The sequence below is a fragment of the Rhagoletis zephyria genome, unplaced genomic scaffold (genome assembly GCF_001687245.7).
Source record: "Rhagoletis zephyria isolate East Lansing unplaced genomic scaffold, Rhagoletis_zephyria_1.1 Rzeph_scaffold_05929, whole genome shotgun sequence".
Taxonomy (NCBI): Eukaryota; Metazoa; Arthropoda; class Insecta; order Diptera; family Tephritidae; genus Rhagoletis; species Rhagoletis zephyria.
Window position 1 is genome coordinate 23017 of NW_016163012.1, and position 15966 is coordinate 38982.

A 15966-nucleotide genomic window follows, 5' to 3' on the forward strand; every position below is an offset into this window, starting at 1 on the left:
CCCTTCGTTTATTGGTAGATACATACTTTAGTGTAGGTCTAAATTTAATCTTTAGTTTCCATTGACTTTGACTTTTCGGACTTTGTAATCGAATATGTTTAAATGCTTCCGAAATTGTGTACCATGCATTACAACTATGTACATATGTGTAACGAGAAGGTATTTTTAGTTCAGCGATATTTCGATCATTAATATCAGCAATAAAAAGTAATCTAGAATACTAGAAGTGTGCGAAAAATTGATTATACAATTCTCAACTTAAATAAATGCCGACTGAAGTATTTAGATTTAATAGTAGGACATTGATAGTTTTCAGAGTGTGGTGGGCCCAAGCTGCCAAAGCTAAACGAAGTTAAATTAATTAGTTTAGAAAAGTATATGTGCACCTTTGTTTCTGCTGAATAAGAATGGTGATGACACTTTTACGATTATGTTTTAACTGAGGGTATATACATACATACATACATATAAATACAGAGGTAGGTGCTCGAAGTGTTACCAAAAAAAAGTGCTATAATTTTGTCTATTTTTTTTTTTTTAAGAGCACCATTTCGTCGTTAAGACTAGTCATACTTGTAAGGTCATAAATCGCAAACATGCAACCCGAGGTCATCCCAACTAATACAGCCCTGTGCTGATTTGCATTTACATATATTTATCTGTATTTCCTTACGAATGTTTGTATTCATTCAGTGTTCACTCTACAGTACTGCTGGAGTCAATCGCTTCTTTTGAACCGCACCTGTACTGACTCCTAGGTAAGTAGCTACTCTATTAACCCGTGGTAGTGCACATGGTAGTGCAGAGTCGAACCAGTCGTAAGCAGAATAGCGAAAAACTACGACAGAGGGCGCCCATAAATCACGCCAGTGACTACTTTAGTAACTCCCGGTAGTGCAGAGAGAGCCGATGGTGACTACCGCCTAGGACATTGCCCTGTAAAAGTAATCGATGAAATACACTGCAAGTAGTCGGTCGGTAATTGACGGTGTTTATCAGGTAGCTACCGATTCAGCAATCCTGTAGTCACTCCCCCGTACTGCAGGGTAGTTTACTATCTTTCTCATATACATACATGAACTATCGAATGAAATTCAAAAATGAAATGAATCAATAAAAAAGTAACCATTTAACAGTCATCCTTACGGGTCAGAAGTCAGATCGGAGCCGCGTAATAGTAAATTCAAGAGAATTTCACAACTTGAATTTGTGAACAAGTGCGATAGTAGAGTGCCGGCGGTTACTTAAAAGCGAAATTAAAAAAGAAACACGTAAGAGAATAGACGGAAAGCGCGGCGAAATGTAAATCGACGAACTAGAAAACAAGCAAGTTATTTATGGCATAAAAAGCTCAACGTATGTATGTAGCCAGTATTGGTAAATCATGAAAATACGTGTACGAATGAACAAGTATTTGATAGAGCATTTTGAATGCCGAGTGTTGCGCATGTGCCTAGTGTTCGTCCGATACCACCATGTACTCGATGCCTGTACTCATTGAAAGCATCGAACAGAATACTCGATGCTCCTTAAAGTATCGCTAGGGAATACTCGATTCTACTTATACTCGAAAGTACTCTGACAAGAAATTTCAGTTCAACGTTTACAATATAGCCATATACGGTGAAGAAAGGATTACGAAGAGCGGAAAAATGTCTTTTGATATTTTCTTATTTTGAAATGGGATTGCTTGTAAGTGCTGAAACTTACTTGCTTAAGTGCTTAGTTTAAGCACTTACTTGTGTTTGAGTCTTCTGTTCCAAAACGATGCTTCCAAAGATCACACGCTGGCTCCACATCCTGCCCTAATTACGACTTTTGTTTTCTATTTTCAAGCGTTCATTTAGTTTTAACCCTAGAAAAATCGAGTGTTTCACATCTTGATTCGTTTTTTTTTTTTTTCAAAAACTACAACACAGACCAAGTTTTAGTTGATTTTCCTAAATTTAGCAAACAAGTAAATACTTCCACTTTGTACTCGATACCCCAGAAATACTTGCACACTCGTATCGAAGTACAAAAAATACTCGGGACTTGGTAGATGTACTCGAGTATATAATTCTAAGAACTGGTATCGGAACATCACTAACCAACAGACCATATGCGTGCAGCCTGTGTGAAGGACAGCTTCGATGCTGCAATTAACCGCGATAAAGGCGGCTTACATCGAACAGTAATACACTTTTTTAAAATCTTGACTAGTCTTTATGATGAAATAATAAAATAATAAAAAAAAAAATATACAAAATTATAGCTTTTTTAATTGGTAACACTTCGAGCGCATACAAAGTGTAATACGAAGACGAAGTTGAATGTGAACACGTAGACCAACCGAATACGAATAGGAAGACGAATTCGATTACGACAACGACGATAAATATGAAGACGAACATATATCAAGATGAATTCGAATACGGAGAGGGATACGAAAAAGATGACTCGATACCCTTAAAAAAAAATTATCGAATGGGGAGTTGTTTACATAAATTTCGTAAGCGACGAATTCAGTGCACAAACAATGCAGTAAGATTAGGTAAGGATGAAGCGATACGAGTAAGTATATACTCGATACTTTTCGTTCGATACCAAGTAATTTTAGTAGCGATTCTTTTGGACCAAGTCCTTAGGACTTAGGCATCGAAAAAAATACTAAGGCAAATTTTGCTTCGGAATTTTTTCCTTGAATGGTATTCCTAATATGAATATGCGGATTCAATTAGACAAGATTTGACATGATGAAGCAAAAAAAAAAAAACATTTTTCTGACTTTGACGTTCTTATTTCGACGTTTTGTCATTTAATGTAAATTACATTTGAATAAAAAATTTGTTGAAAATCGTTTACAAATCACTTTTGATATTGAAATAAACCGCCACGAAAATATATAAGTATGTCATTGGGGTGGTCCAAAAATGCATTTGAAAAAGTAAAGTGGGAATTATTATGCGCTCACCCCCTAGGATCGGAAATGGTATAGAATTTTAAGAAAGCAATATTTTTCTATCGGAAAACCATTTTCATCTGCAGAGGATTCCCTGTAATAAATCCCAATTGTTTATTTAACCATTTTTTCATGGCAACTGTAATTTATAGGTCCGCCAAAAATCCACAAAAAACATCGTTAGTATTAAAATATGGTTAAATAAATAACTGGGTATTATTATTGAAAGTCTCCTGAAGAGAACCAGAGTTTTCCGATCGAAAAATATTGATTTTCAAGAATTCTACACCATTTCTACGAAAAGCTTAAAGATTCCATTAGGGTTTGAGGAACTGTGCTTTCTAGGGTATATGAGCTTTCGAATTAAAACAACCGAAAATTTTAAAAGTTTCACAGCTGAGACCATTTACAAACGCAATTCTGCTGGCATATTTTATTATAGGCGCTTCTACAATAAGCCTTTATTATAAACTCATCTTGACTAAACCTTTTAGGTCTCAAAAATTGTCATAGGTCTCTTGGCGTTGGCTGGACTGCTGTCTCAAGCACCTACTACGGATGCCGCTAAAATACTTGCAGTTTTCATATTTCCGGCCAGAAGTCACTACCAGATGCATCGAACAGTTATTAGCGAGCTGGTGAAACATGGCCATCAGGTAAAAGCAGTCATGCGCTCACACAGCATTTATATGACGCTAACCCCATTTATGGTTAATCCATCATTAGGTCACCATGATCACCGCACACACACTAGAGCCACTCAAACTGGGGAGCAACTACACTGAGATACTCATTGAGCCGGAGTTCGATTACTGGAAGCATAGTGAGTTTTTTTTTTTATGTCTTAACCCAACTCATACTGCTGCCGGGCATTTACTTATCATTCGTTGCAGTTAATAGCAAAGCCGGAGTAAAATCAAACTACGAATTAGGAATCCGTCTACCATGGCGTACCCGTATTGGGTATGCCGTTCTTCTTCGATCAGGTAAATTGAAATAAAAGACCTAAAAATATATCTTTTATTCAAACACTGCAATTTCTTTCTAACTCGAGTCCGTTGCTTCACCAGCAAATAAATCTGCTAAAGCTGAATTTTCTGGATATTCCGTTGCTTTGGATTTTCGTAGACTTACACTCTACTGGTACTCTATTGGATCGACTATGTGATACGCCACAATGGCGCTAGTCATTTGCGCGCTGCTGGTATGGATTTAAAATGGTACCAATTCTACTTACTGGATGTGGCTGCTCTGGTCATGGCTGCTGTGGCAGCCGCTGTCGGAGTGTCTGTTCTGTCAATGCGTTGGCTTTTAAGAAGGATGAAAGGTGGAAGTAGTAAACGAAAAGTACAATAACAAAATAAATTAAATGCCCATTTTCGTTTTTTTTTTGTCAAACAAACTTCTAAGGGCCGTAAACTTCGACTTATGAATACTTCGAATTTTTTTTATTAAATTTTTTTTGAAAAAAAAAACGTTTGAAATAATTAATTATTATATTAATTTATTGGAAATCATGTCCTAATAGAGTTTTCTTGGGAATTAAAATATTCATATAATATATTTCCGTTGTAGCTGGCTGTTTTTGGCCAGATATGAATATGGGTCGTTTCGGTTACGTAGACCCGTAGACCCGACTGTCGTAGGAGAATTAAATGTATTTCTCTACACTTCGGCTTCAATATTGCTCCATTTAAGTATCTCTGCTAAAAGTCAATCAAAGACATTTTGACGATACTTTTGAACTTGGCTTTCTTCGTGTTTTGCCTAATCTTCCAAAATTTCTTTTGCATTTTCATTTTCTCCTACATATTTATTATTTAAAATTTGTCATCTTTGACATACATGAATGCATGCTTTGATTGAGGTCGTAAAATGCCTATGCCTCGCTTTCAGGTTTTACATTCTCTGCGGCAAGTCTAGGCCACCATTCGTAAAATCCTATGTTTTTTCGTACATAGTTTCACTGTACTAAATATAGCAGATACTACTGTCGACATGAGTTTTTTTATGGTGGTGGTGGTGGATGGTAACAATTTGAGCATAATTCACCCCAAAATAAATTTGTTCCTCGAAAACAAACGCAAAATCCACTTGTTTAACCAACGCATGTTATATTCTAGTAATATTCATGCGATAATATTTAAATTTATATCTAAACAATAATATAGTGGTAGGCTAATCTTTCTTTGCTATCAAATATGTTTATGTTAGCAGATCTTTTTAAACAAACTATTCTTAATGAGAAGGCACATTTGATGATAAACTTAAATAAATGCCGACTTAAGTATTATTGTTTTATTAGTAGGCCATTCAAAGCCCCCAGCGTGTCGTAGTCCGAAGGAATCAACAAATTCGTTAGTGGTGGCGCAGTATAGGAATGGTGATTATTTTCATGTTTTAACTATGAAGTTTCTATAAAAAATAAAAGCGGCTAAATTTTATGAGATATTTGAAATCTTTTTTGTTTGAAAGCGTTGCGTGCCAATTCCAAATTATTTTACGTCAGAATCGCTCAAGCAGAAAAGCTACATAAATATCGTCGTTTAAAGTGCAAAACCGCGTATCAACAAAATGCAAAACCGCGTATGTGAAGTTTTAGAAATTATTATCTGGAGGGTAATAACACTCATATTTCAAAATGGTTCTCTTTTTAACCGACTTCCAAAAAAGGAGGAGGTTATCAGTTCGTCGGAAAATTTTTTTTTGTTTGATGTATGTTACCGCATAACTTTGCACCACGTCAATAATTCTTTTTGCAACGGAAAGGTAGTGTCTCAGAGGTGGTCCCATACTAATTTGGTTTAGATCCGATCATTGGATCATGAAATATATAGATATATATATATTTTTTTTAAGTCGGTTTTTTTTTGCTAAAAATTACTTGTTTTATAAAGCAATCGCATTTCTGGATAGGGATTGAGCCAAGAGCTTGTGTGAGCAAATCCAATTTTTGGCAGCCAATGTCAGTTACGCGGTTTTGCAGAATGACGATACGCGGTTTTGTACCTTAAACGACGATATGTATATATAAATACAAAAGTTATTCTAGCCTATAAGACCTTATCGAGCGTGCTGTGTGAGTTGCAAAAGCCCAGGGTCAACGAACTGATTTAGGCCTGGTAAGTCCCCAATAGACCAGGTATTCAAATCATGGAAAGAAGCCGCGAGAAGAGGATCGGCACTCACTAACTATTTGTCGACTTTAAAGCCGCTTTCGACAGCCGGTAAAGGAGTTGTCTTGTTTTGTCTTTTTAAGGCAGGGAGGGCAAATGCGGCTATCATGTATGCTGCTTAGGGCATCTAGTCCCGAGCACTTTTTGAGTCCCGCACTCCCGGGATCAAGCCGTCGGAATCCCGGGACCCCGAGATATAGTTTAATTTACGAGCTTAGTAAAATAAAACAAAATTCAGATATTGGAAAGGCACAAAAGATTTTAAAATTGCTACCCTATAAATAATCAAATAATATATTACAATTCTAACACTACTATTATTCTATAATAAAATATATATAACATATGCATATATTCATATCAGACATCAAATTTTGTGTCACATTTTCGATTGGCTTCACTTTTTTCTTCGGATATATGTAAGTAGGATCTGTCAAAGTTTGGATTTTCTTTGTGATTCTGACTAATTAAGTATGTACTTTTTCAAATTGTTATATCTCGGGTTCTGCTCATCGTAGAGACTTCATCTTAACGCCGTTTTAAAGCTAAAGAAACAGGCTTAACATTTCTATATATATGATGGTCATGATTGTCCTAAAGTTAACTTAGCTATTAACAGTTGAACTTTTTGAAGTTGATTTGCATGGTGAAGACCAGTAAATTTAGGATCACTGCGTACGGCAGTGCGCGCGAGTGACGAAAGCAGCCACAGTAGCATGCTGAAATGACTCGTTTAAAGAGTGAAAATCTCTCAGATCTCAAAAGTATAAATTGTTAAACATTGGTACTTTTCAAAACGTTTGCATTGCGATGATCTATAATAAATTAAATACCCACGCACGGAATTGTGCAATTATTGACCGCATATGCGTCCGCGGAATAGCGCAATTTTTTGTGCAATTCAATTATTTAATTTTATTTTTCCAATTTTTTTGTTCACTCCAGCATGTAATCGCAAAATTTTCGTCATATTCGAGTGTATGGAATGTAATTGTAGGTTCTTATCATACTTATGTATGTATTTATACATATAGATACATAAGTATAACAATAATTTATCACTAAAAGCGAAAATCAACCAAAAATCAACAAAATAAAAGGAAAAAAATAAAGCTACACAGAAATTTCACAATCATCCGAATGCAGCAGATACAGTCATTAATTTGAAAATTCCGAAAGTGCTCAACAAATCGCGCGAAGATTGTGTAATAATTGTGCAATTATGTGTTTACTGGGTACATTTGCCCCTTCAGCCGCCGATTATTCAAGGCTGGGGTGCTCAACGACAACAACGTTAATATCAATTACAACAACATCGTTCTGGGAATTGCAAAAAATCTTTCAACACCAAACTAAACAAATTAATGGTACAAGCACACAGCTGAGCAAATGCATGCCAACTCGAGGCAGCAGTGAATGAATGTCGATCGATTTTTGTCCCGCACTGAACTCAATGCAAAATAAATGCTTGAAACGATGCAAACTTTTGAAAACAAATGGCCGAATGATATTGTGGATGAATTCTCAGCCAACTTCGCGATGTGGAAAAGGTTAGAACACAACAGCATATTTTTGATATTTACCCTCTCCCTCATAATATTCGCACTCTTAATACACTTTATGTTTGCAGCAGTGTTGTCACTTCAGAAACCAAATTAGTGGTAGATTTTTAATAAAAACAGTAGTAGATCGCTAGAAACGTGTGGTAGAATATTTGTAGTAACGTAAAAATTTGCCAAAAAAAGATATGTCAGGCCATGAAGTAGTATTCAAATGTAGATAAACTGCATTCTTAGTTTTCTTCTTACGCGCCATTTGTTCGAGATATTTGCCTACTAAGGTTTTCATTTTTATTGTCTTAGAAGGTACATATATCTTTGTCATAACAAAGATCTTACTTCTTTGTCATAGAAAAGATCTTATTTCTAATTTTTGCAATAAGTTCTTAACTGTTGTTGTCGGCAAAGATATTGTTTTTTAAGCAACTTCACAGGCGTATTCTCAGGCGATGTCGAATCTCTAAGAAAATCGCCTCATGTAAGTGCAGATTATCCTTCACGCACGCAATATAAATTTTGAAACGGCAGCACCTTCAGCTCTTAGACTAACACAAAATTCAAAATAAATTTTCTTGACACTTAAATTCATATTGAGGAGAAAATTGACGGTATGAAAAAAAACATTTTTCAAATTAGGTTAATAATTTTATTTCAGTAAAATAATGGTAGTTTTTAACCGACTTCCAAAAAAGGAGAAGGTTATCAGTTCGTCGGAAAATTTTTTTTTTGTTTGATGTATGTTACCGCATAACTTTGGACCACGTCAACCGATTTTGATAATTCTGCATCGGAAAGTTAGTGTCTCAGAGGTGGTCCCATACTAATCTGGTTTAGATCCGATCATTGGATCATGAAATATATATATATTTTTATTTATATACAAATATATTTTTTTTAGTCGGTTTTTTTTTTTTGCTAAAAATTACTTGTTGAAAATATGTGGTAGTTGTGGTAGAATTTAAAAATGACCCGGAATATGGTAGATCTACCACAATTGTGGTAAAGTAGCAACACTGGTTTGCAGGCATCGTTCAAAAATTCCGGTGGAAAAGAGAGCAAAATCATTTATTGATGCTCTCAATAACTGGAACAAACAATTGTACCCATCCATACATCGGTTGCTACAAATTTACGCATTTTTTCCCGTGTCAGTGGCTTCAAGCGAACGCTCGTTTTCATCTCTGCGCAGATCGAAAACTTATCTACGAAGTTAAACAGGCGAAGATCGATTAAACGGGCTAGCGTTGTTGAACGTGCACCGAGACGTCGAAGTAACGAACGAAAATTATATCGATATTATTTCAAAAAAAACCAAGAAGATTGGATATAATGTTATAAAATAAAGCATTGTTAAATATTGTGACAAAAATTATTCTACTAATGGTTAATAAAAAAATACAAATCGATATCAGGTTCATAAATATTTAGGTAATTTTTAAGCAAACAACACATCCGACTTCATTTCTCATATACAAATTTAAGAGTACCGTTAATTTTTTCATGGTCCAATAATCGGATCTAAACAAAATTACGGGACGACCCATGAGGTGCCATCTCTCCGATCAAAAAAAGAATTATAGAAATCAGTTCACGTGGTCTAAAGTTATGAAAAAATATTCCTACGAATTGATAACCTCCCCCTTTATTGAAGTCGGCTAAAAATGTTTAAGTTCTTTGTTAATTTTGTGTAAATAAGGAGCAATTTATGAAACTTTAAAAATTTTATTTATTTTTTACATACTGTACATAAAACTTGCATAAATGTATTTTAAGAGCATATTATCTGAAGCGAATTTTCAGTATTTTCTGGTGATATATCTATAGAAGTATAAACCCCTCCCAAAATATATTGCTGGGTGCGCCGCTGAGATCAGCGCATTTTTCAGTCAGTTGAACAAATTCGACTTTCTTTTTTCCCAACAGTATTTTTCTTCCACATGGTGCAGGTACTTTTTTCTGTTTTCTTCATGACTTACATAGGTAACACGACATGGTGTATTGTAAATATATTTGTAAATAAAACTTAACTTGCCTGCACACACTTTCAGTCCCGGATTGTATTACACAATTACTTATTAAATCAGAATGTATTGAAACGCTAACAATATTTATTAAAAATAAATCAAGAAAAGAATTATGTGTTAACGAGCCAAGGGCTGTTCAGGTTGTTACTCACATCTGTTATCCTAATTATATCCAACGAAGTAAAAAAAAAAAACCGAGTGCTTGTAGTCCCTACGCGCGGAAGAAGTGAAACTTAAATGAGGAAATGCCAGAAAGAAAGAAATGTGCGATATACATATTCATCTTCATCTTCATCTTCATCTTCATCTTCATCTTCATCTTCATCCTCATCTTCATCTCCATCTTTATTCAAAACCATTTCTTTTGATACCCATATTGGGATACCATATATACGGCAACTCTTTAAAAAACTAAAATCATATTACACATCTACAGGTCAGGCCCTTTCATTTGACACCTCATTTTTGAAAATCGAACGAACGATACAGATTTTATGACTTGGTGTTAAATATTTAACGCAATCATCTCGGAACTCGTGTAAGAAGTTGCACTTCAAAAACACTATCTATTTTTAATAAGAGCAACCAAAGAAATCTTATCTTATGGCTTATCAACGTAAAGCTTACAATTCCGTTACAAATTTTTTTCCTTAAATAAAGATGTAGTGATTGCTAAATTCAAGTTTAGGTAGAACGGCGGCGCAGAAAGGTTTCAGAAAAAGTTAAATTGGTGAATAAGTGCATAAGTAAAGAGAAATACATACTTACATATATGTATATATTTGTTGGTGCAAAATAGAAATGGTAACTGTAATTTTACGTGGTTGTGATTTTACTAAGTATAAAATTTTCATACAAAATTGAGAGCTGCGAATGTTTTAGCAGGATTACACCGTGCGAAAGTCAATTTTACACACGAAAAAAGTCAATATATTCACCAAATTGGGGGCCAAATATAATAAAACTGCGTTTTTAGTTTTTCTCTCTGACGACAGGATTTTTTTTAAAAGGACTTTGAAATTTCTAGAATATGATTGAATATAAAAAAATTATTTAAAAGATTTAGTGCATTGTTGAATAACAATATGGGTATCAATTAAAAGGAAAAATTCTATAGAATAAAAAAAAAAAATAATAATTTTTGGGTGCACCAGGACGAATAAGTATTGAAGGTGTCCTTTTTTAAGGTTTATCCTTGAATATCCTGGGAAATTTCCAATATTTATTTTCGAAAAAAATATATGTCAAGGTCTAATATGTTAACTACCACATCCTCGAATTTCGTCCTTCCAACTTTATTAGTTGTAGATATGTATGTATGCGCTCCAAAACAACAAATTAATTAATTAATTTAATTTTTTTGTATACAAGGCCGTAGCCAGTCTTTGTCCTAGGGGGGCAGGAGTTTATATAGAGGGAAAACAAGTTTTTAATTAAATTTTTTTTTTTGTGTATATGAATAGAAATTTTTGGGATTAAGAAAGTATAAGTTTTCTGGTATCCTGTACAACGATATAATTTTTTTAAAAATCGGTTTGTAATTTTTTTGTTTAAAATATTTTTATTTTTTTTTTAAGGCATTTTTTATTTTAAGTGTTGTTTCTCAAATTTTCATATACGAAGTATTCAAATATGCATACCAGAAGAAAGGATATTTAATCACCTTTACAACGATACCAAATTTTTAGGAATCGGTTAGTAATTTTTTTGTTTTAAAAAAGGTGTTTTTTGAATCTCAAGTGTTTTTTCTCAAATTTGTATACACGAAGTATACAAATACGCATATCAGAATAAAGAAAGTCTGATGCGTTTACAGCGATATCATATTTTTCAAAATCTATTTGTAATCATTTTGTTTCAAATATTTTTTTTTATAAAAAAGGGTAATTTTTTTTTTAATGTTTTTTTCAAAAATTTTTACATACGAAGTATATAAATTTGCATATCAGAAGAAAGGTAGTTTAATCACGTTTACAACGATATTAACTTTTTAAAGATCGATTAGTAATGTTTTTGTTTAAAATATTTTTTTTTTATAAAAAAAGGTATTTTTTCTTTTTAAATTTTTCTCTCAAGTTTTTACCGACCAGGTATACAAGTATGCATAACAGAAGGAAAGAAGGGGGTCTAATCACGTTTACAGCGATATCAACTTTTTAAAAATCAGTTCAAAATAATGGGAAATATAAGGTTTTTAATTTTTCGAATACCCCACCTTTGCCCCCTTATAGCACCTGTAATATAAGTTTGCAAAAAAAAAGTTATAACCCATTTAAATTAGAGCAAAAGGCGGTCTACGACTGTATTTTTAGGTTTTTAGTTATTTACATATAATGTTAAAAAATATTTTTTTTACCAAAGATCCTATTTCGAACTTCGAAGGCCCATATCTCGATTTCGAAGGCTAACTTCGAAAAACGGAGAAATTGCTTTTTTACCTATGACTCAATATCTTAAAAAAATTGGTTTGGTCCAATACCCAGCGGAGTGCTGTACAGTGTAATGATTCTAGTATCTTCATTTATGTATATTGTAACCATCAATACCTTACAAGAGAAGTGAAATTTTTTTATCTTAAACTAATAATGTTAGAAGGATGAAATTTGAGGATGTGGTCGTTTATATAATAGTCCTTGACATATATTTGTTTTCAAAAATAAATATTAGAAATTTCCAAGGATATTCAAGGATAAAGTTTTAAAAGGACATTTTCAACATTTACTCGTCCTTGTACAACAAAATATTAATTATTTTTTTTTTATTCTACAGAATTTTTCATTTTAACTGATACCCATATTGTTACCCTACAAATCTTTTAAATAAGTTTTTTATTCAATCATGTCCTTGAAATTTCAAAGTCCTTTCAAAAAAAGTCCTGACGTCAGAGAGAAAAATTAAAAACTCAGCTATACTATATTTAGCTCTTAGTTTTATGAGTATATTGTTTTTTCGGGCGTTTTAAAATAATTTAATAAATTTAAATTAAAAAATACATAAAATAAGTTTCTAAAAACTAAATGAAGTTAAAAAGTATATACTTTTCTTTTCAAAATAAATAATAAAATCTAAAAATTGAGAGAAAGTTAAATTAAAAAATCAAATTAAAAACCTCGGATCTCGTGAATGGCTTTCGTTTTGGTAATTAATTTGGCAATTAATTAATTTATAATTAATTAAATATAATTAACTTATAAATATATAAATTAAAATATAATTAATTTATAATTTGGTAATTAATTTATTACCATTTTGAGCCAATTATTTTGACTTATATATACATATGTATAAGCCTTATAAATAATACATTTTTTATACTATTTATATCCAATCAGTATACAAGGTGTCTCGTTGGCCTTTTGGCATTCGCTGTACTGTCGGCTCAAGCACCTTTAATAGATGGCGCCAGAATACTTGCAGTCTACGCATCTCCAGCCGTAAGTCACTTCCAGATGCATCGAGCTCTGATTAGCGAGTTGGTGAAACATGGCCATCAGGTAGGAGCAGCGTTACTTTTTTTATTATGCGAATTTAACCGCCTTTGTGTTTAATTCACCATTAGGTCACTATGATAACCGCAATTACGCTGGGCCCACTCAAATTGGGTAGCAACTACACAGAGATACTCATTGAACCAGAGATTGATGCCATGAAGCTTGGTAATATCTTATGACCCATTCAAATATTTACATTAAAAATAAATTGAATCCTTTCTCTTTTCAGCCAAAGAAAAAGCCGGAGTAAAATCATTAGTCGAAATAAAAACTAGCCTATCATTTAATCTCGAACTCTTAAAGTATTTGACTGTGATCACTAATGCACATGCGCTAAAGCAACCAAAAGTTCAGGAAATTATTAATGCTAAACAAACTGAAGGCGTCTACGATTTGCTGCTGGTAGAACAGTTGCATCAAGAACCCTTTCTCGCCTTGGCTCACATCTATAAAATACCCGTTGTCAGTTCCGCCACATTTGCGCAGCAAACTTACTTTAGTCAGATGTTCGGTGTTGTGACACCGTGGTCGTATGTGCCTATGGAATTTTTACCATATTCTGATCGCATGAACTTTTTTGAACGCGCTGTGAATAGCCTTTATACGCTTCGGGTTGATTTAAATCGTGAATTTGATTACTTTCCGGCATTGGATGCGCTTGTGCAGAAACACTTTGGACATTTGCCAAGTAAGAGGTTATATTTATGAGTGACAAAAAGAGAATTCCCGACATTTGTTTATAACTTTTAACAGTTAAATTCCCCAGTGTTTCGGCGATGGAGAAGAATCATTCTGCTATGGTGATCAATAGTTACGCGCCTTTAGCGAACGTGATGCCCAAAATGGACAACATGGTTTATATTGGGGGCCTACATATCTATCCAACAAAGCCACTTCCCACCGATTTACAGAAATTCTTAGATGACGCGGAACATGGTGCTATTTACTTCAGCTTTGGTACAATGATTAACTCCAAGGACATGCCAGCAGAAAAGCTAGACATATTTCTCAATGTCTTCCGCCAGTTGAAGCAACGCATTTTATGGAAATTCGAAAACGACAGCATACCAAATTTACCAGCTAATGTTCTGATTAAGGGCTGGTTGCCACAGAATGATATCTTAGCACACCCTAACATGCGCGCTTTTATCTCCCATGGAGGACTCTTTGGCTTACAAGAAGCCGTGTATCATGGTGTTCCGGTGGTGGGCATGCCTTTCTTATTCGATCAGGTGAACTTAATATGAGCATGAAATACCAATATATATGTATATAGCTGAATATTTCTTTTTACTTATTATCTTTTCTTCACCAGCGATTAAACACGAAGAAAGCTGAAATGGCTGGATATGCAGTTACTTTGGATTTCCGTACGCTCACACATGACGATTTGAAGAATGCTCTGGAGGCGGTGCTTTTCAATCCCAAATATCGTGACACTTCTAAACGGTTCTCGCAAATTTTCCGCGACCGTCCAACTGGTCCGCGAGAGACGTTGCTCTATTGGATCGACTATGTGATACGTCACAATGGGGCGCGTCATTTGCGCGCTGCTGGCATGGATTTGACATGGTACCAGTTCTATTTGCTCGATGTAGCTGCTCTGGTTTTGGCTGTTGCGGTAGCAATAGTCGGAGCTTCTGTTCTGCCACTGCGTTGGCTTTTGAGGAGGTTAAGAGGTGGAGAGAGTAAACAAAAAGTACAATAGGGAAATAAATTACACGGATGGGCTCGTTCTTGTCAAAGAAACATCCAATAAGAAATATACATAAAAGTAGTAAAAAAAATGTTTTATTTAACCATACATGCGTAAATAGCAGTAGATTAATTGGATTTGGGTGATGGCTGGGGTACTGCTCTGCTAACGATTTAATTTCAATGTATTAAAATCAAACCCATACGCAAACATGTGCTAGGTGCCGGGCCAGACAGTTTCTTTAGTTTGATATTTTCCTTCCAGAGGGCTCCGATCCTATCGGGGTCGAGGCAGCAGCCAGGCTGTCTACCTTATCCTCTTATGCACTTCCTTTGGCTCCCATGTGCCCTCGCACCCATAGCAATTGGATGGTATTGTTTTAAGCCAGAGCATTAGGCCCCTCTACATTTTCCTTGACCACTGAGGATTTGATCTCGAAGAATGGGGGAGCCTTGAGTGCCGATGCTACAATGGTCTGGTATCGGTTGAGGATAGGCAAAGCACACACAAGGCAGACCATAAACAGCTGGGTACTTTGACTCAACAACCACTGTATTGAACGTACTGCAAAGCAAAGCAGCCTTCTTATTTGTTCTTTTAAAGTGGCTTCAAAAAATCTCTTTAATTTAGACAGATAGGACCTTACAACTCTCAGCGGGTATTTTCACATTGCTTTACTCCCCATCTCCCCGGTAAGAGGAATCTTTCAGATACGTGCGTCGGTCGCTTCTGTGAGCTTAGAGATGGAGCGCTAAAACCGATTCTTTGTGATTATGTTGCTCTTGCCAGGAGAAGACTAGCACACCTACACTGAGGGAAATAATGCATAGTAAAAATGTATATTTTATTTTAAAATATAATATTTTCACACCAAAATGTTACGACTAATACGAGCATGTCATATGAAGAGACTAGTTGTTCCCCTTTATACCCGAACAGGTATAAAAAGCGACTGGGCACTTTTAAAATATAAAAATAAAAATTTGCGCCAGCTGCGTTCCGAACCGGGGTTCTCAGTTTTCTTAAGCGAATACTATCTCTAAGTACCAACTTCGCACTTGAAATTTCATTGACTTAAT

At 34.6% G+C, this 15966-nt stretch overlaps 1 protein-coding gene across 1 annotated transcript; it reads left to right on the top strand.

Moving 5' to 3' along the window:
- Positions 1-10404: 10404 nt before the first annotated feature.
- On the top strand, positions 10405-14945 carry LOC108372623 (UDP-glucuronosyltransferase 2B20-like). Its single transcript, XM_017628353.1, has 6 exons — positions 10405-10504; positions 13033-13194; positions 13260-13356; positions 13421-13879; positions 13945-14423; positions 14507-14945. Exons 1-6 carry the CDS (start codon positions 10502-10504, stop codon positions 14897-14899), a joined length of 1593 nt encoding a protein of 530 aa, XP_017483842.1. The 5' UTR covers positions 10405-10501; the 3' UTR covers positions 14900-14945.
- Positions 14946-15966: the final 1021 nt, after the last annotated feature.